A 25,659-nucleotide genomic window follows, 5' to 3' on the forward strand; every position below is an offset into this window, starting at 1 on the left:
AGAGGGGTAGACGTATATAGGTGTATATACAACCCCATGTGAACATAAAAAGGGGGAAAAAAAAGCATATAGTTTCACTAGAGGCTCTAAATATGTACAGTTTATGGAGACCATAAAACTACTCAGTTGAAAGTGCATATCAGCACAAACCGTTCCCTCAGGAATTCATTGGATAGAACAATTCCAAAGGAGGCGAGGGGGGGGGGTTAAGGTCCATTGTAATGAAGTGAAAGTATAAAAGTAGCCTTCTTCTAAAAAACAGATAAAGAAAGAGGATAGTAGAGTAGATCAACCTGTGCTGGTAATAGGAGGATTTGATCCAATAGTGGACCTCTGTATCCATTGAGCATGAATTCAATAAATCTCTGCTTGCATCTATATGCATTATCAAAAAGTACTATGTAGTACCCGCAGAGAAGGACAACATATTAAGCATAAAAAAAAAAAAAAAAAAAAAAAAAAAAAACACAACACCATATATTAGGAGCATCTATCTACAAGGGAAAACGAGATCACTATTCGGATGCAGTAAAAACCATACCTCATACATTCCCGGTGGTGAATGGCTTGGATAGCAGCAACCAAGTTAATTTAGAGAAAAGGAATGGCCTTATACAGTATCTCACAAAAGCGAGTACACCCCTGACATTTTTGTAGATATTTTATTATATCTTTTCATGTGACAACACTGAAGAAATTACACTTTGCTACAATGTAAAGTAGTGAGTGTACAGCTTGTATAACAGTGTAAATTTGCTGTCCCCTCAAAATAACTCAACACAAAGCCATTAATGTCTAAACCGCTGGCAACAAAGGTGAGTACACCCCTAAGTGAAAATGTCCAAATTGCAGATGTATCACATCTCGTATATATAACTGGGAAGATTCATGACATGCGAACGCAAGTGGTCGTCTACAAACTTGCTAAGGTTTTCAGTCAGTGACCCGTTCCCTTAGATAATAGGTCTCCCTGTAGGATTTTGAAGACTTTTATGCAATTTTGGTAATGAATAGAAGGTGGGCATTCTAGGAAAGGTAGTCCGGATGAATTCCCAATCAGATGTGGAGATAATGTTACTCGAGTACACCGAATCTACCAAGTTGTTAAATTTATCCGATACCTCTCAATCTTGGTAGTTGAGATGCAGCTATTATTTTATTGCACATCTCAAAATACTTATTATCCAAGACCATCCCTTGTCAGAAGGCTTTATTGTCAACATGGAATTTTGGGCTAGATCGGAGAGGGCTTGGAGTACCGCGCTTCGAAGGTATATGTGTGATATAAAGTGTCTTGGTGATAAATAAATAAATATTATATTATGACTGGTACATAAAATCCATATAAACAATGACTTAATATTGGTGGATGTATAAAATCACAATAAAACATATAATACACAGTCATATAAATAAACTTATAAATATAAAAATATCTCAATAATAGTGCTTATAGTGACATATATTAGTGAAAAGAGAAAAGTGCTCTGTGCTCAATATATAAACTTTATATCACTCAATATTAATGGTGATGTAGATGTCCATATACATTCAATAGTGATTAGATGCTGCCTCGCATCATAAAGTGCTCAAGTGTCCCATATGGTGATAATACTCTAAATCTTCCTCTTCTGTGTTAAAGGAAATATTTCTTCCACCTATATACTCAGTGCATATGGGTGCTCTTCGGTGCACGTCACCACTAGGTGTGCTATATGCTCACCTCCATATCTTTAATAATTGCTTTTTTAAGATCTCTCAGGGGGTATATTCCTTTTCTCCTCTCCTCCTCTGGATATACTGGACCCAGGTAATGGTGGTGAGTGACGGTATACTCCTTCTAATGGGGATCCACTTATGAGGTCTCTGATGGTACCTCGGATCTTCTGCTCTCCTAGACAAACGTCTGCTTTCTCTCAGCCTGGGAAATCAGACAATGTTTGTCTAGGAGAGCAGAAGATCCAAGGAATTTGATCTTCTTTCCCCCTTTTTATGTTCACATGGGACTGTATAAACACCTATATACGTCTACCCCTCTTCTCTTTTATGCATATATTTAGATGAGAATGTCGGTGAAGCTTGCCCCCCACCCCCCCAGTGGTTTAGGAGTGTACGTCCAAACGTTGCATTTTTCCCTCACATTGGTGGACATCTATTGGCTGGCAACAATTACAGTGCTCTTTTGTTTTTGGAATATGCAGTCTATTATACCATTTTACACATTCCTTACGGTTAGTATTTGTTTTGGTAATATTAAAATTACTATTATATTTTTATATACTATGTGCTTAATGACATTTTCTTTTTTGTTATAGAAATATATACTTTATTAATCACATATATACCCTTGAAGAAGATAGCAGAACAAAATTTTGAAACGCGTTGGATGTTTTCTCTGTCATTTCAGATCTACTAAGTGACAGAAAATATGTTGTTTTTCGCATATATTGTGTATTAGGACTGCATTTTTTGTATATGTTCTAATTTTTCTACATTGGTTTTAACTTTGAGACAATCAATAAATACTGAATTTTATTACTCATATTCTGATTGGTTATGCCCCTTAAAATCCCACCTAGGGGGTTTCTTCTTCTAGAAGCTTAGATTTAAAAAAAACAAAAAACAAAAACAAAGATAAAATATAAGAAATAATAATTTCTGCTAAATGGAATGGATGAGTTTGACAGCACAGGAAAATGAACACTTTAACAAACAAGCCTTTTTTGGGGAACTTTACTATAGTGGCAGGGCTGCTTTTGAAGTGAAACCTAATTTTCCCAGCAGAGGGCACTTGAAAAGAGGACATTAGGCACAACACCCCCCCCCCCCCCCCCAATTGGTCGTGCAAAAGCAGGTGTCGCGTATATGCACACATTTTTTGTGCATTGTTGTGCTGCATGCAAAGTGCAGTCCTACATATGAAAAACATGGCAAAGCAACTCAAGTATCTTTTTGAACTTTGCTCATTTCTAGACCGATCTACATAGTGGCCAAACTGGGTCCATATTCGATACGTAAACAGGGTGAACTTGTCCTACCTGTTCATGTCATTGGTTCCTGTATGGCTTCCAGGCTTACCCTGTCATGGTGGGCATACCCCCACAGCCATATCCCTGTGGCTAGCTACATGATTTGCACTAAATGCCACAGTGAGCGTTGAAGCAGAATCCAGTGCCTAAAACAACAGCTACCATAGTTTTACAGCTGGCACCGATCTGGTTGCATAAGAAGACTGTAAAGGATAAACTACCTAAGCTGCCAAGAGTGATTTCTCTGTAGGGGAGAGGAGGTCCAACACCTTAGGATGCTAACAAAAAACTGTGGACTCACATAGTAGGGGAGGTTTATAAGAAAATCCCCAGGGGCAGGTCCTCAACAGCTCTGCCAGTGTTCAATCACATAAACAAAAAAAGGTATTAACCTATAATCCATAATAAATGAAAATCAAAGTTGTGTCCTGTACTGTTCAATTATAATAACGGTCTTCAGGGTATGCTAATACAAAAGTCACCTACAATAGATTACATTTAAAAAGATTGTAAAGCATATTTTTTTAAACATGTTATACTTTCCTGCTCTGTGCAATAGAATTGCACAGAGTGGCCCTGATCCTCCTCTTCTGGGGTCCCCTGCTGCTGCTATAGGCTCCTTCTCTTCTCAGTGTGCCCCCATAGGAGGCTGCCTCCTATTGTTGCATACCTGCAGGCTCAATCCCGAGCTGGCCCGGCCCTGCCCCCTTGGTACAGTTTTGACCGACAACAGTGGGAGTCGTTGGCAAATCTTGTGACAGAGAGAGAGCAGAGCCGCTGCAGACGGGCACAGCGCTGGATCAAATGAGAGCTCAGGTAAGTAAAAAGAGGGGGGGGGGCAATACAGGCACTGTAACATTTTTTTATCTTAATGCCGGGAATGCATTAAAGGTAAAAAGGTTTAGGCTTTAGAACCACTTTAAATATTTCCTTTACAAAAAGAACAGGATGCTTGTCTTTTTATAGACAAAAACAGATTGCACATTACATGCTCTAAGCTAGTTTCATTTAAAAACACAGCAGCAATGATTCATAAGCCAGTTCTGCAATATCACTTCAAGGTCAGTTAGTGATTTTAACAATGAGTTCCCTGTAATTTTAGTACAGGTTCATTCATAGCAATTCAGTTATTTTGTTATATGGGATCTAAACACGTGGGATGAAAATGAACCATAAAATATGACCATGCTTCACAGAATGTAATATATATGTGCTAATCCCATCAAACTGCAGCCTTCTGAAATCCATGTGTACGCTTTCAGCTGCAAATTGTGGCACCCGCTAGAAACAGGGAATAAAACAAGATGCGTGATCTCTTAAAGAGGTTGTAAACTCAGTTAAATTTTTTTTTTTTTTTACAAGCTGAAAGAGAAACACATAATGAGCTAGTATGCATCGCCTATCACAGTGGTCACAAGATTGAGAACCAGTCCCACCAGCTACCAATCACTAATGGGGACCGCGAGCTGTATTTAACAGCTTGGGGTTTGTGCTGGGAGTACGCAGTGAGCACACTCTCAGCCCAGAAACATCAGCCACACAGTGACGCATTTATGCAGCATGTGGGCATTAAAGCCCACCGTTTTGCCACAGCACGTATGTGGTATGTGGACAGCAACAGGTTAAGGATCATTTTAAACCAAAAGTTTACTGGATCCGCTGATGTTATTTTCCTTAATTTGTAAGCTGTGTATGTAAGTTAGTAAATATATCAACATAAATGAGACACAGATTAAATCTCGAACCATATCAAATTTTGGTTCAATGACAGATGCCTAATCACTACTTTCCTTAGGTATCGCCTATGAAAATAAAAAACTGAATGTTTGTAAAATCTTACCTGTAAAATTCCTTTCTCTGAGTCCTCCGACAGTCGCCGCCTCCTCTAAGTCATCACTGTTGGGTATTGACTTCCCATCCGCAGGAGTAGCTAGGCATATAGACTTAGTCAAAAGACAAAAGGCATTAGCATATACATACCCATGGGGGCTGTCCCATCTGGTCAATACCTCCCCTGCATCACCACTCCCAACTCAGTATGGTAGCATAGCAGTAGGTGATAAGAACCCCAAAAGAGGGGCGGCGACTGTCGGAGGACTCAGAGAAAGGAATTTTACAGGTAAGATTTTACAAAAATTCAGTTTTCTCTTACGTCCTTCCGACAGTCACCGCCTCCTCTAAGTCATCACTGTTGGGATGTCCCCCAAAGCAGTATAGACATGAGGGGTGGGAGACGCAACCGTAGAAAAGGCAACGCAGTACCCACATCAGAGAAAGGAATCTTACATGCACTGTAAGAGAACCAACTGGGCAACAGAAAAAAATTTGCGGCCAAAGGAAGCATCAGCCGATGCCCGAACGTCTACTTTGTAGAATTTTGAAAAAGTGTGCACCGACGACCAAGTCGCAACCTTGCACACCTGGGCCACGAGGCCCGATGCCAATAGGCCCAGGACGCACTCACAGATCTGGTAGAGTGCGCCTTAACAGGGAAGGGTGGAACCTGTTCCTTCAAGGCGTAAGCCTGTTCAATGGTCTGTCTGATCCATTTGGCAATAGTGGCTGCAGAAGCAGCCATGCCCTTCTGAGGTCCCTCAGGAAGGACAAAGAGGGAATCTGTCTTCCGAAAGGACTCCGTAGACGACAGGTAAACCCTGATCGCCCTGACAACATCCAATGAATGCAGAGCAACCTCCTTAGGATGCTTAGGCTTCGTACAAAACGAAGGCAGGACAATGTCCTCATTAGTGTGGAACTCAGAGACCACCTTAGGAAGAAAGGAGGGATGCGGACGAAGAACGGCAAGATAACGCTGCCAGTTCAGACACCCTGCAAGCCGAAGTGATCGCCACCAAAAAGGCAACCTTCTTAGACAGCAGAGGCAACGATATTTCCCGAACGTTTTCAAAGGGAGCACACTGTAAGACGGACAGAACCAAGTTCAAGTCCCATGGAGGTAAGGGCTCCTTCCTGGGAGGAGCCAAATGTCGCACACCTTGAATGAAGGTGCGAACCAGGGAATGAGACGCCACAGGGCGTTGGAAAAGAATAGCCAGTGCGGACACCTGGCCTTTGATCGTGGCCAGCGCCAGGCGCTGGTCCACTCCAGACTGGAGGAAGGCCAACACTCTTGACACAGAGTACGAGCGAGGGGAGAAGCCCCTGGACTCACACCAAGCGAAATAAGTCTTCCAGGTACGGTAATAGATTTTACCGGAGGAGGTCTTTCTAGCCTTGACAAGGGTAGGGATGACCTCAGAAGAGAGACCCCTGCCCTTCAGGACCTGGGTCTCAACAGCCAGGCCGTTAAAGCCAGCGACCGTAAAGCAGGATGGAAGATCGGACCCTGAGACAGGAGATCTTCCCGCAGAGGCAGACGCCACGGAGGCGCCACTGCCAGGTGAACAACGTCGGGTACCAGGACCGGCGTGGCCAGTCCGGAGCCACCAGAATCACCAGGTGCAGTTCCGAGACCAATCTGCGGAGGAACCGGGATAGCAACTGAATCGGAGGAAAGGCATACATCAGACGATACTGATGCCAAGGGGCTACCAACGCATCCGAGGCGTCCGCCAACGGATCGCGCGTTCTTGCCACGAACCTTTCCACCTTTTGATTTAGCCAGGATGCGAACAGATCCACGTCTGGGGATCCCCACCTCGCACACAGCATTTGAAAGACCTCCGGGTGTAGGGACCATTCCCCCTGGTCCAGGGTCTTGCGGCTCAGATAGTTGGCCTGCCAATTCTCCACACCCGGAATGTGAACTGCCGAGATCGCCGGGACAAGAGCCTCGGCCCAAGACAGAATGTCGGTCACCTCCCGGGCCGGCCGAGCACTCCTGGTGCCCCCTTGGTGGTTGATGTAAGACACCGCGGTAGCATTGTCCGTCTGTAACCGGACAGCATGGCCCCGAAGACGGCCCGACCAGTGGAAGAGACAGAGTTTTATCGCTCGTAGTTCCAGCACATTTATCGGGAGGGAGGATTCTTCCTCCGACCAAGTGCCCTGGGCAGACAGGTTGCCCAGAACTCTACAATAGCCAGACAGGCTGGCATCCGTGGTAATCACCATCCACACCAACGGACGGAAGAAGGACTTGCCTGCCGCCACCGACGGGGACTGGAGCCACCACAGAAGAGCCAATGTGGTCTGACGACTCAAGGAGACACACAGATCCAGGGACTAAGGCAGTCTGTTCCACTTGGCCAGGATCTCCGCTTGGAGAGCCCGCGTGTGAAACTAAGCAAAGGGTATCGCCTCGAAGGCCGATACCATCAACCCCAGGTCCCGCATACAGGTCCTGAGTGACAAGGAGGGGCTGTCCCTGAGGGACCTGATCTCGTCCCGCAAAGTCCGGAGGTTGTCCTCCGGCAAGAACACCTTTGCCTGAGCAGAGTCCAGAATCATTCCCAGGTAGGGAAGACGAAGCGATGGAGACAACGTCGATTTCTGAACGTTGATGGTCTATCCGAACTCCTGGAGCGTCTGCGTGGTGGACAGATTGCGCACTAGGTCCTGGCTGGCACGTGATCTCAGAAGTAGATCGTCCAGGTAACCCAAGATTGCAATGCCCTGAGCCCTCAGTAGGCCCAGAACCGGCGCCAACGCTTTGGTAAACACCCTTGGTGCCGAAGCGAGACCGAAAGGTAACGCCACAAACTGGTAGTGGTCCACTGCGATAGCAAACCGAAGGTACCACTGATGACCCTCGAAAATGGGGATGTGCAGGTACGCATCTTCAGATCTATCGAGGTCAGGAATTCCTTTGGACTCAGGGAGGCCACCACCGAATGGAGAGACTCCATACGGAACTTCCGAACGGTTCAGCGCTTTTAGGTCCAGAATAGGACGCACTTTGCCCTCCTTTCTGGGCACAGTGAACAGATTGGAATAAAACCCCCGAAACCTGTCCCGATGAGGCACCAGGACAATCACTCCCTGAGCAAGCAGGTCCTGCACCGCTTGATGCAAGTCCTGCAGATGCCCCGGAAGCAGATGAAGATTGGAGGGAAAGAATCTGTCCGCCGGCCGGGAAAGGAATTTGATCTTGTATCCCGATCGAACGATTTCCAGAACCCACCTGTCCGATATCCGGAGCAACCAAGGTTGGAGGAAACCGCGCAAATGTCCCCCCACCCCTGAAACAGGTGAGGGCGCCCCTTCAGGCAGAGGCGGATTGACCCGCCGCGCCAGCATTGCCGGATTTCTGCTTACCCGCCCAGGGCTTCTTCTGACTGCACTGGGCCTTGAAGGGCTTGCCCTTGGATTGGTTCCAAAAGGCACGAAAGGACCCCTGATTGGATCTAGGCGCAGAACCCCGCTTGCCCCGAAAGGACTTGTTCTTTGGGTTCTGGGGCAGCATAGTGCTCTTGCCCCCCGTGACGCCTTTCACCAGGGTGTCCAACGCCTCGCCAAAAAGGCGAGAACCAGCATAGGGAAAATCAGCAACTGTTTTCCGTGAGGACTGGTCAGCCGACCAGCTCTTCAGCCATATAAGTCGCCGGTTAAGCACCGCGACACTAGAGAGGCGAGCCACTAAGGGGGCCTCATTCAAGGCTGCATCACACAAATCCATAACTCCTTGGTGGATCTGATCCACCATTTCCAGCCGGCAGGCGGAAAACCATCAGACACAAGATTGCACCAAAGCATCTTAGTCCAATCAGCCACCGCCTGAGTCACCAGAACGGACGCGAAAACGGGTTTGAGCAATGAACCCGCCACCGTATAGGAATGGCGAGCTAGAGATTCCAACCGCCGGTCCGTGGGATCACGGAAAACCGGGGTATCCTCAGTAGGAACCAAGGTAGCCTTGTTTAACACGGCCACAGTGTGATCTACCTGTGGAGGCACACACATCGTGATTCCGTAGCCGGCGCAAAAGGATAAAGCAATTTGAACCGACTAGGTACCAGGAATGGACGTTTTAACATGTGCCACATTTCATTAACAGTGTAATGAAACTCAGCTGGGCAGGGGAAAACCTGCACAGACTTGCGGGTCCTGTGCATCCCAAATGAGGACACAACGCCCGGAGCACAGGGCTCATCCTCTAAATGCAAGGTTTCCTTAACAGAAACAATTAACTCGTCCATGGGTGCCCGTTTTTCAGGTGACCCTGGGGAGGAGGTATCAACCCCCCCATCTCAGCCTCCCCCTCGGACCCCGGGGGGTCCAGGGATGAGCGGGACCCTGAAAAGGGCACGCTCGCAGCAGCAGCCATATCCCCATCTGAATCAGAAGATAGAGACAATCTGGGCCTCTTTTTTGCAGCACGTTCAGACATCAGCATTTCCATATTAGACACCAAAGTCGCCACCACAGCAGCCAAATCGGGTCGCAGCGGGGCCACAGGAGAACTGGGGACCCCCACTAAAGCTGGGGGGAACTTGCTTTCCTGAGAATCCATTGCTCAAAGTTCACAGAAAAAAAACAGTGCAATAAATGTGTACTGCCCCTTTTAGATCGCTGCGGAATGCGCAGCCCACCGCTACAGCGACAAAGACCCCAAAAGGAGAAGAGAAAACTGAGCCAGAAGGGATAATACAGAGGAATATTGAGAGCGATAACCTGCAGAGCCCGCAGAGTGTTGCCACCGATGTCCTGCTGCATATGGAAAGAAGTGCTGCTGAATTAGGCTGAACTTAAAGACTTTCAGACTTAGGGAAAATGGCTGCCCCATAGGAATGTATTGGAGGCTTCAAGACAATGGCCGCCGAACATGCGGTCGGACCGATCGTTCTACACCCACAAAATGGCGGCGGATGGCGCCAAAACAGCATGCAGTATCGCCCACAGAGGCTGACCATGCCTGCCCAAATCAAAGATGGTGGACCGCGCGAGTTCACTCCGCTGCGGTCTGCACCCCCAACAATGCACCGAAGTGACATAGGGAAGGGGACCCCCACACATACAGAAAACTGCACAAGCGATCCCCGCAGGGACCGCATCAGGGAGTCACACAGGCACAGACATGGGGGACACACAGCAACCAAGACAGAGGCCCCACACAGAAGTACTTACCTGTACCAGATGGCGTGGGAAGCCTCTATGCACGGAAAACCGGTATCCTCACCTGACAGGGAGTGCTGTGAGCCAGGGACATGACACTGCAGCACCGCAGATGTGTCCTGTGAGGTAGCCACCTCACGGCTGCATCCCTGCAGCAAACAGGTATGGGTCGTTCGTAATGCCAGGGCGAGCCATAGCTGAACGCTCGATGGCGGGCTGGGGGTCCATCTGACCCTTTTGCTCTGGAGAACCAGGGCGGTCAGTCCGAATCCCAGCACCGCATGATCCATCTTCATCCGAAGAGAAGACTAACACTAGAGCTGACAAAATAAACAACTAGTAAAGTAAGAGAAAAAAACTGAAATTTACAAAGAAAATCAAATAAAAGATTAGGAAGGCTGAGACTGAAGCCCCAGCACAAGGTAAGCCTGACTACTCCTGACGCTAGGCAGGTTAAAACTGAGTTGGGAGTGGTGATGCAGGGGGGGGGTATTGACCAGATGGGACAGCCCCCATGGGTGTGTATATGCTAATGCCTTTTGACTAAGTCTATATGCCTAGCTACTCCTGAGAATGGGAAGTCAATACCCAACAGTGATGACTTAGAGGAGGCGGCGACTGTCAGAGGACGTAAGAGAAATATGCAATGTCAAGGTGTACAACTGACACATAGGGAAATGGAGGTAAGAAAATGAATACTAGGACTCAGGTGGCTACAGTTGCTGACTAAGGGGGGAAAATAAGGCCTTTGACTAACTTATATTAAACACATTGAAATTATTTAAAGAAGAACCGCATGGCTACGATGAGCTACAGCCCACGCTGGTATTATATTGTGTGGCGAGGTGAGTACAGAGATGAGGCATCTATTCAAAGGCTATGCAATGGGAGCATTTGTGCCTTGATGGATCAGGCTGTGTTTGCTGCACTTGATGTAGCATATATTTCAGGTGAGTGTGCAATTCACTGGGTGTACAGTGAAAGTCCGCACATTGGTAGATTTGACTGGATGGTGGAAGACATTTCACACTTCTCTATCTGTAACACTTGGTTTTGGTCTCTAAGAGAAAGCCTTTTTTCACGACGAACCTGGTTTTATATATGTGTTTTGTGACGCTACTGGTTAGAGTAAAGCAGCATTTACATAATGTGATTATCTTTTTTCACTTTGGATTTAACTGGATTCATTCTACACATTGTTTCATTTATATCCATTCATACACATTTTGGTGGTGCTGTGTCAGGAAGGGAATGCCAGTAGACAACATGGTTCCTAGACAGACTTCTATGCCTCTTCACAGGCTAATTCATGCTTCCACTCGTAAACATATGAATTTGGCTAATACTTATGCGCATGCATATGGGTGCACATCAGTGTGATCACGTGCACTTGTCACGGATGTAAACTGTGTCAGTGCTCAGGTTCAGTGCTGCATTGTCTTTCAGCCTTCCCTGTATCCTGTGACTCTGTATCCTGATTCCAGTTGCTGATCCGGCTTGTCTAACTAATCAATCACTCTCTGAACTCCATCTGCACCCACCCCAAGTTGTCCTTGACCTCTGCTTCTGTCTGCTCCATTTACTTATTTTCCACTGATTGGCTCCCGACCTGGATTGTACCCAGACCACACTCTTGCCTGCTCCTTTGTACCTGATCCGTCCTGCCAGTGTAGAACTTGGCCTACCTGACTCTACTAATCTTCCTGCGGTTTCCAGTATTTGACTTACATCCTGATGTGCCTGCTGTTCTACTACCAGTGCATGCCTCATCCACCGCCGGTCGCCACTCACCAGTACCAGACTGCCATTCACCAGCTGTCTACCAGCCCACTGAAGACCACTGAGGACCTCTCCTGCCTGGCGTTGATATCGGTTACTGGCAAGACCTACAGGCACTCAAGCCACTCTGCACTCCTGCTACTTCTGTTCATACCATCAGGGCCCCGAGTCAGGTGTAGAGAGGCCGGTCTCATCATTTCAGTCTCTGCTACCAGGTACGTAATATGCTGCAATTATTTATTTATACACAGCATTGGGTATTATTTTTGCAGACTGTGTGGTCTCTGCTTGGCCTTCATTACCGTATGTACAGTATATTCTGCCAGTATATAAACATTAGCTCTTTTTTTTAACCTAAAAGTTTGGTCTTGTACATAAATGTGAGCAGGTGGACTGGAAATGCCAGTCCAGTCCTAAGTTGAAAGAAAAACATGGTGATTGTGGCTGGTGCTGTAAAATGTGATACATGAAACAAGGGATGTTTAATTTCCAGCCGCTACCTGCTACTGTGCACTCACCTTCTGTATGAAACTCTCCACTTTGTTCTGCAGACCCCACCATTTAAATTTGATAGTCACCAGCTTGTAACAACACATATGAGGAATGTCATTCCGCTGTCCCAATGTTTTCTGCAACAATCCATAGAAACAAAAAAAGTAAGGGATCAGTTCTGACTTTCACTGGTTGCAAGCCAGTAGCAATAATGATGAATACTGGTGCCAGAGGTGTCAATCACACGCTCTGTTTGTAGTGGTTACCCCTTTTTACTGCCACAGACTTAAAGGTTGTGTTGGGACAGAACTGCATGCAGCAGGCCAGCTCAGTAAATCTTACAGCAGCTGTATTTTCAGAGGCTGTAAAGTTCATAGTCGCTTCAGCAACCATTAACTCACACCCAGGTGGTGTCTGACACTTAGCCATTTTGATTACAAGCTGCTGATTATACCCACAAGATATGTAAAGATAGCAGCTCCTGTCTTCTTTCTTTCAGTTTCTGTTGCAGGGATCACAGATCACTTCCACAAGTATGAAGCCAGTGTCCCTATGTAACCCATTCATGTGCACCATGCAGCTAGCAGTGTGGGGCTTGTTCGCATTAGGTTCCTGGCAGTAAAGATCCCTCTTCTCCACTCTCTGAAAGCTCTTTGATTCAGCAATCAGTGTACTTGTTGATCACAACCACAAGTTTTGTGGCCAGTGTGTCCCCTACTGTGTAGCCCCCTGTTTGTCCTTACCCTGTCACCAGTGCTCTGTTCTTTCCTTGTCCTTGCCCATCCTGCTTCCGGTCGGTCTTATTACCTTCTTTTACTCTGTTTGCATGTGCTATTAATGTTTTGTGAATTTTTAATTAAAATACATTTTGATAAAGATTTGCGCAACTATCATGGAGTGTGAAAAACATAGCGCCATCATTTAATTCCACAGATCATGTAATTTTGGAAAATATATGGCTTGGAGATTCTCTTACTAATTTTCAAAGCTGTAGTGTAAACTAAAACCCGTGAAGATGGCAAAACTCTGAATAATAAAAAGCAAAAATTGGCTGCTTTGAGGTACAAAAATTGGTGTCAGGGCATGGGGAAAGAAAGGCTTAAAGCGCAACTAAACCCAAAACAAAAAATGTACACTATATTGCCAAAAGAATTGGGACACCTACCTTTACACGCACATGAACTTTGATGGCACCCCGGTCTTAGTCCGTAGGGTTCAATATTGTGTTGACCTACCTTTTGCAGCTATAACAGCTTCAACTCTTCTGGGAAGGCTGTCAACAAGGTTTAGGAGGGACTACGGGAAGGTTTGATCATTCTTCCAGAAGCGCATTTGTGAGGTCAGGCACTGATGTGGACTAGAAGGCCTGGCTTGCAATCTCCGTTTTAAGAAATCCCAAAGGAGTTCTATCAGGTTGAGGTCAGGACTCTGCAGGCCAGACAAGTTCCACCACCCCAAACTCGCTCATCCATGTCTTTATGGATCTTGCTTTGAGCACTGGTGTGCAGTCATGTTGGAACAGGAAGAGGCCATCCCCAAACTGTCCCCACAAATTTGGGAGCATGAAAATGTCCAAAATGTCTTGGTATGCTGATGCCTTAAGAGTTCCCTTCACTGGAACTAAGGGGCCAAGCCCAACCCCTGAAAAACAACCCCACACCATAATTCCCCCTCCACCAAATGAGTTGGACCAGTGCACAAAGCAAGGTGGGGTCCTGACCTCAACCTGATAGAACATCAGTGCCTGACCTCACAAATGTGCTTCTGGAAGAATGGTCAAACATTCTCATAGTCATATTCCTAAACCTTGTGGACAGCCTTCCCAGAAGAGTTGAAGCTGCTATGGTAGCAAATGGTGGGCCAACTCAACATTGAACCCTACGGACTAAGACTGGGATGACATTAAAGTTAATGTGCGTGTAAAGGCATGTGTCCCAATACGTTTGGCAATATAGTGCATGTATCATGGCTTTTAAGTCAGTAGATGTTATAACTGCATTTTTTCTTTTTTTCAGGCTTATATTTCTTTATTTTCACTTGGTGATTGACCAGTAACATACTCCTGCCTTATGCTTATGCCATACACTAGCCGAAAAATAGTTAGAAAATCTGTTATTTAGATTGATCGTTTGTTTTTAGTCTAGCTAATTGGCACAATAAGAAAAACTGGATTTTTGACTTGCCATAAAATCCTTTTCTCTTAAGTTCATTGATGGATGCAGTCTCTGATGCATATCAGTAGGGTTATACTGCCCCCTACAGGAGAAGGACACTAGGCAGAAAAGTTTTGGCTTTGCCTATGGGCAGTCGCAGGGGGTATATCCTCTCTCTTCCTGCATAGGATGTCAGTTTTGTATCAAAGCAGTGTCAGAAATAATACCAACCCAACTCAAAATAGAGGAGTGGGAACTGCGTCAGTCAATGAACTTAAGAGAAAAGGATTTTACGGTAAGTCAAAAATCCAGTTTTCTCTATCGTTTATTGACGGACTCAGTCTCTGATGCATATAAGTAGGGACGTCCCAAAGCAGTGCCATAAAATGAGGGGTAGGAACAGCAGAAAAAACAAGTCCCCAAGACTAAACATAGCCAACCAGGCACCATAGGACTCAGAACAACAAGATGAGGCCCACCTGAGACAAACAGTAAACTCCCTCAAGGAAGGCCAAAAAGCCCCCTAAACAGCAGTCTGCAAAACTTTGCAGCCAAAAGAGGCATCTGCAGATGCCAGCACATCCACATAATAAAATTTGGTAAAGGTGTGAACAGACGACCAGGCAGACGGCCTTGCAAACCTGATGCACAGATGCCTGATGGCGAAAAAGCCCAGGAAGCACAAAGCGCCTGAGTAGAATGCGCCTTAACAGGTAAAGGTGGAACCTGACCCTTCATTTAATAAGCCTGCACAACTGTACGTCTGATCCATCTGGAAATAGTCGCAGCAGACGCAGGCAGCCCTTTCTTTGGACCATCCGTGAGTACAAAGAGCGAATCTGACTTTCGAAAAGACTCAGTAGTCGCCAGGTACACCCTGATTGCCCTAACCACATCCAGAGTATGCACCACCAGATAGGGAACGACAGGACAACGTCGCCAGTTCCGACACCCTGCGCGCAGAAGTGATAGACACCTAGAAGGCCACCTTCTTGGATAAGGTAAGCAGAGGAATCTCCCGAATACTTTCTAAAGGAGGTTTCTGAAGAACCGACAGCACCAAATTAAGGTCCCAAGGTGGCAACGGTGGTTGCATCGGAGGTACCAAGTGTCGCACCCCCTGGATAAAGTTACGCATCAGGGAATGGGTGGCTTATGACCTTTGGAAGAAAATTGCCAAGGTCGAAACCTGACCCTTGATAGTACTCAAGACCAACTTTTGATCAATGTTGAAGTCAAGATCTGAGCCACCGAGTAAGAGCGAGGGGGAGCCCCAAGAGACTCACACCATGCAATATACGACTTACACGTACTATGATAAATCTTCCTAGAAGTCGCTTTCCTCGCTTTAAGCAGAGTGGGAATCACTGAAGCAGACAATCCCGTGTCTTTCAGCACCTGGCTTTCAACAGCCAAGCCGTCAAAGCCAGCGACCGTAAAGCAGAATGGAAGATTGGCCCTTGAGAAAAGTAAATCCTCTCTGAGAGGAAGTCTCCAAGGAGCGTCTGCAACTAGCCTGACCAGGTCGGCGGACCAAGCTTGGTGAGGTCAGTCCGGAGCCACAAGAATAACCGGAGTCCCTTCCGCCTCGATCCTGCGAAGAAGTTTTGGCAGCAACTTGAGAGGAGGAAAGGCATACATCAGCTGATACTGACCCAATGGGGCCACCAGCGTGTCTGCCAGAGGGTCCCAGAAACGGGCCACAAACCTGTGTACTTTTCTGTTGACCCGAGACGCCAACAGATCTACATCTGGAGTGCCCCCACAAAGGCACAACTGGTGGAACACCTCCGGATGGAGGGACCATTCCCCTGCATCCAAGGCCTGTCGACTGAGGTAATCTGCCTGACAATTTTCCACCCCTGGAATGTGAACAGCGGAGAGAGCTGGAACAAAGCGTGCCGCCCAACGAAGGATGCCTGCCACTTCCAAGGACGCATGGACACTTTTGATGCCCCCTTGGCGATTGACATAAGCCACGGCCGTGGCTTTGTCTGATTAAATGCGCACTGGACAACCCTGCAGGTACTCTGTCCAGTGGACTAGGCAAAGCCGGATCGCTCTCAGCTCCAGAACATTGATCGGTAACCTGGATTCCTCCAGGGACCAGACAACCTGCCGAGAACTGCCCCCCCAACTGGACAGACTTGCATCCATGGTGACAATTATCCAATACATATAGAGGAAGGATTTTCGTTGCTTGAGCATTGGGGACCAAAGTCACCAGGTCAGGGACTCTTTGATCACCTGGCTTAGCTGGATCTGAATGTCCAGGGAATTTGGATTCTTGTTCCATTTGAGAAGGATTTCCTTCTGGAGGATCCTTGTGTGGAATTGAGCGAAAGGGACCGCCTCGAAGAATGACACCATCAGTCCCAGAACTCTCATACAGGTCCGAAGGTAGGACCATTTGCTGGATAGCAACAGTTGAACTGCAGTCTGTTTTTCCGGAGAAAGAAACACCCTGGCTGAGTCCAAAGTCAGGCCCAGGTAGTCCAGTCTCATGGAAGGGACCAAGGACGACTTCTAAAGGTTCAGAATCACCCGAACTCCTGCAGAGTTCTCATGGCGAATTCCAAATTTGTTTTCAGCATCGTAGGAGACTCCGCACGGAGAAGGAGATCATCCAGGTAACCCAGGACCTATATCTCCCCGCTGCCGCAACAGTGCCAGGATTGGAGCCAACATCTTTGTGAAGACATGAGGAGCAGAGGTGAGACCAAAGGGCAACGCCACAAACTGATAGTGATCCTCTCCCACGGCAAAACGGAGAAACCATTAGTGTCCTGCACAGATTGGGATGTGAAGGTAGGCATCTTTGATGTCTATGGAGGCCAGGAAATCCCCCTGATGTAGGGAGGCCACCACCGTGCGAAGCGAATCCATCTTTAATTTTTGAACTCACACGAAGCAATTTAGTGCTTTCAGATGCAGGATTGGATGCACCTTGCCTTCCTTCCTGGGAACCGTGAACAGGTTTGAATAAAAGCCCTGAAAACGTTCCGCACACAGAACCATTACCCCCTGTTGTACCAGGTCCTGAACTGCCCCAGAGAGCGCTAGCAAGCGATCTGGGGACAGTCGCACATTGGAAGGGAAAAACCTTACCAGAGAGACGGATCGAAACACGAAACTCGACAGTATGACCTCCTGAACTCATTTGTCTGGTATCCGGGATAGCCACAGGTCCGGAAACCGGCAAAGACGTCCCCCCACCCCAAATACGGGTGAGGGTGCACCTTCAGTCCGAGGTGGGCTTGTCCGCAGGTATGGAGAAACCAGACTTTTGTTTGCCAGACCAGGGTCGCTTGGAACCGCCCGAGGGAGCCTTGAAGGGCTTTGGCTTATCTACTGACCCTGAGGGACGAAAAATCTTCTTGTGTGCTGAAAAGGAGGGACCCCGTCTGCAACGAAGGTCCTTACCCTTGTTAGCCTGTGGAAGAAAGGTACTCTTCCCCCCATGCAAGACCCTTAATGATGTAATTAAGGGTAGCTCCAAACAGACGATCTCCTTGAAAAGTCAAGGCCTTCTTTGAAGTCTGATCCGCAGACCAGCACTTTAGCCAAAGTATATGCCGGAAGACCACTGCCGAAACTGAAAGTTGGCCCAATATGGGAGCAGTGTCCAGCGAGGCATCGCAAACAAATTGCAGCCCCTGCACCAGCTAGTCCAACAGCTCCTCAAAAGGGAGACGTTTTCCCTCCAACTCACGGCATAGTATCTTAGCCCATTCAGTCAATGTTTGCGTGACAAGGGCAACCATAAACACCAATCTCAGTGCAGACCCCACCAGGGAGTACATATTGCGGGCCACCGACTCCGACTTCCTATCCTCCACTGGAATCACGGTAGCTTTATTTAGCCTGGAGGGTCCACAGTAGGTGGCACAGTCCACTTCTTTATCAGCGACTCCTCAAAAGGGTAGCGTCTAGCAATCTGCTTAGGCACCCCAGAGGAACGCTTTGGGTGGTTCCATTCTTTTTGAGCATGTTGTCAAAATACATGGGAAAGGGAAAAACCTTTGCCGCTCTGGACGACTTGTGAGTACCAAACGTAACCTGCGCCTCAGTCGCAGCTGCGTCCTCCATTTTTAGGGTCTCACGCACAGAAACAACTAGTGCGTCCGCCAGCGCCTTATCTTGCATGACAGGGCAAAAGGTAGCGGACCCAGCAGGGAGAACCGCGTCTGCAGTGGCTGAATCAGACTCAGAACCTGAGACATCAGATGAGGCAGGGGTAGGCGGAGAGCGTTTCTTAGCACCTCGCCCCTTTAAAGGCCACCTCTACCCAGGACACAAATGCTTCCAGGACCACCGAAATTGCATCTGTAGACAGCTGGGGTCCGGAGGGTCCTGTGGCCTCCCAGAGGGGGTCAGATGGGGACACAAGATCTGTAGGGTCCATGTTGCACCAGGGGAACCGATCAGCAAAGGCTAAAAAAGTGACACATAAGTTTCTTTTTTTTTTTTTCAAAAAGTCTCACCGCGCGGAATCCCTTCCGCCTCGATCCTGCGAAGAAGTTTTCGCAGCAACCTGAGAGGAGGAAAGGCATACATCAACTGATACTGACTCCATGGGGCCACCAGCATGTCTTCCAGAGGGTCCCGGGCGCGGGCCACAAACCTGTGTACTTTTCTGTTGACCCGGGACGCCAACAGATGTACATCTGGAGTGCCCCCACGAAGGCACAACTGGTGGAACACCTTCGGATGGAGGGACCATTCCCCTGCATCCAAGGCCTGTCGACTGAGGTAATCCACCTGCCAATTTTCCACTCCTGGAATGTGAACAGTGGAGAGAGCTGGAACAAAGCGTTCCGCCCAACAAAGGATGCCCTAAACTTCCAAGACGCAAGGACACTTTTGATGCCCCCTTGGCTTTGTCTTATTGAATGCGCACTGGACAACCCTGCAGGTACTCTGTCCAGTGGACTAGGCAAAGGCGGATCACTCATCAGCTCCAGAACATTGATCGGTAACCTGGATCCCTCCAGGAACCAGACTCCTTGAGCAGACAACACCGCCTTATCTTGCATCAGAGACTGCGTCCGTCAATGAACGATAGAGAAATCAGTTTTAACTTTTCAGCGTAAAAAAAAATAGATAAATTGAAAGGTTAATGTGTTTCTCGCCCATTGAAAATTTAACTGTTTGCACTGTGAATATGTGACAAAACGGAGGAAAAGCCGAATCATTTATGTCCATTGAATAATTTATCTATCTAAATTTGGTCATTACGTGATGGCGCTATCGTTTGCTCTCATGGCCGAGTGTTCGTTATTTGAAAACAAGTTAGAACAATTTTTTGTATAGTGTATGGCCAGCATAAGGGTGGCTACATTCACTCCTCAAGTGCATCTATGGAGGCACAATGTAGTTACCCTTATACAGCAGCATTGTCAATCAGCGGAGGGGTTCATTTTGGATGGACTAGTAGATTTAGATGGACTTTACGTTAGTTATTAAAAATGTAAAACCATAACTCTAGCTAACACTTTTTAAGGCACCTTTTAAGCAGTTACATAATTTTCCTTTTGAGATAACATTTTTACATAATTAATAGCGGACTATTGTAAACACCCCTTCCAGAGTTTAAATGTTTGACCCAACCCTCTAACTGCATATTCGACAGCTTGGGCTGTTTAAGAAAGTTGAAAAACAACAGACTATGGCAGGCCATACAAAGTGCAAATTCCTTTTGTTGCAGGAATTAACCCATCAACAGAGACAGTGCTGACAGGGAAATCAGCAATTGTCTTCTCCCGGTGGGGGAAGCTGTCTCCACCAGGCGAAGACAACAATTAATGCTAGCGGCTATAGCAGTCACTAGCGATAATCGCAAAAGAATCCAGCAGGCTGCTTGTAACCAAGTTGATTGATCAACTTAGTATATTCAGCCTGCCCTTTAACGGTTTGAATACAGGAACCAGCCGAAATTCGAACCATGTATGGCCAGCTTTACAGGGGGACTCAGAAAAACTGCTGTGTTATTGCTACTGACAGACTTTATTATACATGTCATTTTTGATTTTGACCATGGTTAAGCCTATTACACACGGGCCAATTGTTGGGTGGCATCGGCCGGTTCAATAGAAACCAACTGACATTCAGCCCGTGCGTACTGGAGGTGGTCCAACAGAAGCTGGCTGTCAAAGGGTCATAATCGAAAAAGGCCTGCTGATCAGTTCCCGATCAGTGCTCTCAGACAATGGCTGAGAGCACTGACCAGAGCGTTCTGGCGGGGAGGCTGTCAGAACACAATAGAACAGCAGGGGAGATCACTGTACTAACTTTGGATAGTTAATACAGCGGCTCCTCCTGAGCTGTCAGATTTTTTTTTCCGTTCAGCCCTACTGGGTTGAACGAAAAAAATAAATAAAAAATACTATTGTGTACTAGGAATTACACTTTAAACTGTAAACCAAGATTGAACTCATTTCTTGGCCTTAGATCTTTTATTTTTATTTTTTTTTTACATTTTCAAGTCTAGTTCCTGAAAGAACCTACAATATGGCAGCATCCTAACAAACAGCTTGCACTGGCCTCCCAAAGACGCCATCTGAACCATGTACCTACGTATGTGTATGACGTGTTATGACATAACATGCTATAAGAAAATAGACTTATAATTACCTTCCAATCAGGAGCTAGTGGTCCTCGACCAGTCTTGATAGACTTAAATTTTGCTGGATCTTCTTCTGGTTTATAATCCTGAAATAATTTGATGACTAAATGCATTAATGCGAACAGGCATGTAATTAGGTTTTTATAACAATATTTTTTAACCAAATGTCACTCATGGAAAAGAATTCACCTCAGAAATGTCCTTTAAGATTTACCAGAACGTAAAGATGCTATTTTAAAAATTTTTTTATTTTTTTTACACAAATGTGTAAAAGAAAAAAAAAATGCAAATTTAAAATAGAATAAATTTAAATTAAAAAGTGCAGTCCTCCTTTCATGCAGTTATGCACAGGAAACAACTTTTTGCTGTGTCATTGAAGCCATGGCTAGGCAACTTTTCAAAGGAGATCTACCTGGACAACATGGAAGAGATCAAAAATCCACAGGGTACAGCGGCCTTTTTAAAAAAACAAGAAAAACTATCAAGCCCCCAATAAAACAATGGTATGAAGAACACAGTTATGTCACAGTATTGTCCTCTGCACCCCCTGTCACAGTACTGACCCCTGCCCCTCTTTTACATCACCCCTGACAGTAATGTCTTCTGTGCCCCCACACTGTAGTGTGCTTTGATCCCCCACAGTGGTGACCTCTTATTCCCTTTCACAACACCCCCCAGAGTAGTGTCCTCTGCCCCGCCTCCCCACAGTAGTGACCTCTGCCCCCTTTCACATCACCCCCCACAGTAGTGTCCCCTGCTTCCCCAATAGCAGAGTCCTCTGCCCTCCTTCTTATCAACCCCACAGTTGTGTCCTCTCCCCCCAACAGTAGTGACCTCTGCCCCCTTTCACATCACCCCCCCCCACAGTGTCCTCTGCCCCTCTACCTCCCCCACAATACCCCCCCCCCCCCCCATTACCCCATTAAGAGTATGTCCTAGCAAGGCAGGGATTTGGTCACAATCTACCTGTCACCTCCCTTAGTCAACAGGTAGATCCCGATCTATGGGTTACGGACTCCCGTGGTAGACTATACAGGAGGTGCCCATAGACGGTGAATGACATCTATATTCAGCTTTCAGATAAAAATGACTGGGGCTCATCTGTGGCTAGACAGGTTAGACACTTTAGTGATTTGTCAGATCACTATTGTTTTTCCTAGTAGGCGGATACTGGAGGTGATTACAGCACCTCCCTAGTCTCTCTTCATAAATATGAACACAAACAGCTACCATATATGCCCCTCCATGTTCAGGGAAGTGCTGGCCAGACACATTCACTAGAAGGACATCTTTAGTCTGTAATTGAAGTTATAGTGCCACGACATTTGAATACCCAATAATTTTGGGTTCAAACACAGAAAGAGATCTCACGCAGGGTTCATTTTTAAATGACTTCTGTAATCAGACAGGCTGTCACATATGCATACATGAGAACCTGTCTTTAAAGTAGAACCCCAGGGCTCTTGTGTGTGCTTAATAGCCGAGAATGCCTGATTCAGACCTCTATTTTGCAATACATAAGGATAATCAAAGTCCTTTTATTTAGCGAAGATCAGTAACTTCATCTGGATGGCATGAAATATTAAAGGATGTGTTATGTCTGTAACAAAAGTACATTCAGCTAACACAATGTGCAGAAAAAAGAAAAAAGGTCCTGCTTTTGGTTAGGGACATCACACCATGTGCAATTGCAATCCTCTATGCTGCATCACAGAAGGATATAAATCCACTGTGACTGCGCCACTGACACAAAAATAATCGCATGCAGTCTGTAAACAAGAAATTACTATTTCTATCTGAGAATTCCCAAACAGGCATCTCTTTCAACAAACTATTCTTATAAAGCCACTTCTTGCTTCTATAGAATTAACTTCAACTATACCCAAATCTTATAACGAATATCATGGTGGGTTTGAATGTTTATCGTTAAAGTTCAATGCATAATTAACAGAATATTACAGTTAGCCATAGGCATTAGACATTGGTCATCTGTCTATAAACAGAAATACTGTATGCATAAAGATTTAAAAATATATTTGGATGATTGGTATATTTGGATCATTTAATATTAAAGGGAAACACTATACTACAATAAACAACTGCTTTATAGATCAGAAAAGCACAGGCAGAAAAAAGTAATGGTCTGCACAATATTCAGCAGGAGATTAAGCTAGCCATACAATGTTAGATTTCCCTTTTCAATCCCAGCAGATACAGTAATCATTTATTTTTAAGTTACAAAGATACCACAAAATATACCAACCTTAGAGAGAACCTGGTTTCGATCTGCAATATCAATTTGTACTACTTCCACATTTTTCCAAACATCTGGCTCTAATTTATGAACCTGCAGAAAAACAGGGAACATTAATACATGTAAAATGCAGAACTACTGTAGTTAAAAGTATGAGGAAAATGCTAAACAAACTTCAAAATGTATCCTCCCCATTGCCTAGGTACATTTTACTATAAATCGCAATGTAAATACATTTTTTTCCCATGCTTTTCTATGCAGTCACATGACTAAAAACTATGGCTCCTCTTTGTAAATGTGTGGTTGATGGGAGTGAACCATTCCTCCTGCCAACACCACCTAGAGCTATGGAAACCAGTGGTGATTCAGCCCAATTGTTGGCCCTTCATATACACACATAGGAGCCATAGCTTTGCAGTCACCAGAATGCAAAGAAAAACATAGAAGGGAATTTTGACTTGCTTTTAAACTCCAAAACTGGAGAACAGTACAGGACACATGCTGCATATTCAAAGACCCTGGATTATAGACACTTGCAAATCTTTTGGACACGCGCCCCCCCTCCCTCGGACGTACCACTGTAACCTTACCCCATTTCATGAGAACATTTCAATGCAGAACAACACTGGAACAGGGGGGGGGGGGGGGGGGGAGGGTGTCCTGTGCATTCACTCTAAGACATGGAGTTTGCATGCAAGTCAGAATTCCTTAAATCCTAATCGTACAGTAAAGGACACAGCCTGGATTTTCATAGTTCAATTTCATACTCCTTTATAAAGAGGAACTGAAGTCTGCTCACATAATTTCTAATAAAAACATCTTTGCCATTCTGAAGCTTCCCTCCGACCACTTTGCATATAATTTTATATATACTGTGATTCTGTACTCTCCAAATATGCTGCAGAAATCTCCTTCCATGAAGTCTGGCTGCAGCCATTTTAACTGTGGGCTGCTGAAGTTGCTGACTGTTCACTTCCTGGATTTACACAGACACATACATACACATATATAGCCACACACATACAGACACACACATACAGTATATACAGACACACACTCACAACACTGCTTGCCTGCACATTTATCCTCTCTTGATGAATACTCATGGATCTCTGCAGTCTGTTATTTCCGCCCTCATCCAGCCCCATCCAGCTCTGCAGCGATCATTGGCTTTCCTATGACTCATCCCTCCCTGGCAAACTCTCACCAGAGTGAGAGAGAGAGCTGTGCATGATGTCATCAGCCTAGGCCAAATGACAGACAAGAAAGAGGAAGTGGGCTGTATAAGGTATTTACTGGCAGAAAACAAATGTTTTACTATACAAAAGTTAAAACAAGGGGAAAAGATTGAATTGATGGAAAGATGAGGATTTGAGAAGCAGGGAGTGGGGGGGTAGCGGGTACCCGATTTTGACAGGTGCCCGCTTCTCACTTCTGTTCCGAGCGCCGCGGCGCTCATCAACGGAAGTTCTGCTTCCTTCCTCCCCCTGCAGTTTTCTGGGACACTGTCAGGTCCCAGAAGACTGCATCCACCACTCACGATGCGCAGTGGGCACCCGGCTATGAAGCCACAAGCTGTCATTTTTTGTAGCTGCTGACAGTCATTTTTACCACAGGTGGCTGGAACTCCTCTAAGTCCTGTGTTTCAACACCTATGCCAATAAAGCTAATGACTGAGAAGCAGGATGGAGCAAGGGGCCATGAGACAGCAGGTCTGGCCTATTTGGAAGAGGGGTAGTCTCCCAGAACTTTGAGCACGTCTGTCAACAAGGTTCTTCTAGGCAAGTTTCGTGCGTTGAGGATCACCAATTGTTTCCTCTTCCTCTATCTAGCAGCTGAGGAGATAGAGCATTGAGAGAAGGCAAATAATAACCTTAGACCATGTCATAAGCCCATGGAATTACCAGACCATCAGATGCAAGTGCTAGAGGATCTTTGGTCCTGGTCACAAATAGGGGTACCTTGTTGAAACTGGGGGCCAGGATGTCCACATTTTGAATCCCTAATTTCTGACATAGGAGGTTGAAAATATTTGGGTGGAGGGACCATTGCCCTTGGTCTTGGCAGTGACAACTGAGGAAATCCGCCTTCCGATTGTCCAATTCCAGGATGTGAGCAGCGGAGATTTCTGGATAGTGTTTTTTTTTCCTCCCAGGAGATGATCTGCCTTACTGCTTTCAAGGAACCCCGACTCCTTGTGCCCTGATGATTGATCTAGGCCACTCACTTGGCATAGTCTAACTGCACCTTCTTCGGATGTTAATAAAAAGGGGGGTCCAGTGGTGCAGAGCTGATTTATTACTCTGAGCTCTT

General features: G+C 46.1%; 1 protein-coding gene across 1 annotated transcript in view; it reads right to left on the reverse strand.

Moving 5' to 3' along the window:
• The window catches only part of PITPNA (phosphatidylinositol transfer protein alpha), a 140,415-nt gene that overhangs the window by 7,426 nt on the left and 107,330 nt on the right, over positions 1-25,659 (reverse strand). Inside the window, exons 7-9 of the mRNA XM_082245153.1 lie at positions 23,356-23,439; positions 21,101-21,178; positions 12,341-12,451 (exon numbers count right to left, since the gene is read on the reverse strand). Of these exons, the coding sequence (XP_082101279.1) occupies positions 12,341-12,451; positions 21,101-21,178; positions 23,356-23,439 (273 nt within the window). The remainder of the gene's footprint in view (positions 1-12,340; positions 12,452-21,100; positions 21,179-23,355; positions 23,440-25,659) is intronic.

The sequence above is a fragment of the Pelophylax lessonae genome, assembly GCF_965119305.1.
Source record: "Pelophylax lessonae genome assembly, chromosome: 2".
Classification (NCBI taxonomy): Eukaryota; Metazoa; Chordata; class Amphibia; order Anura; family Ranidae; genus Pelophylax; species Pelophylax lessonae.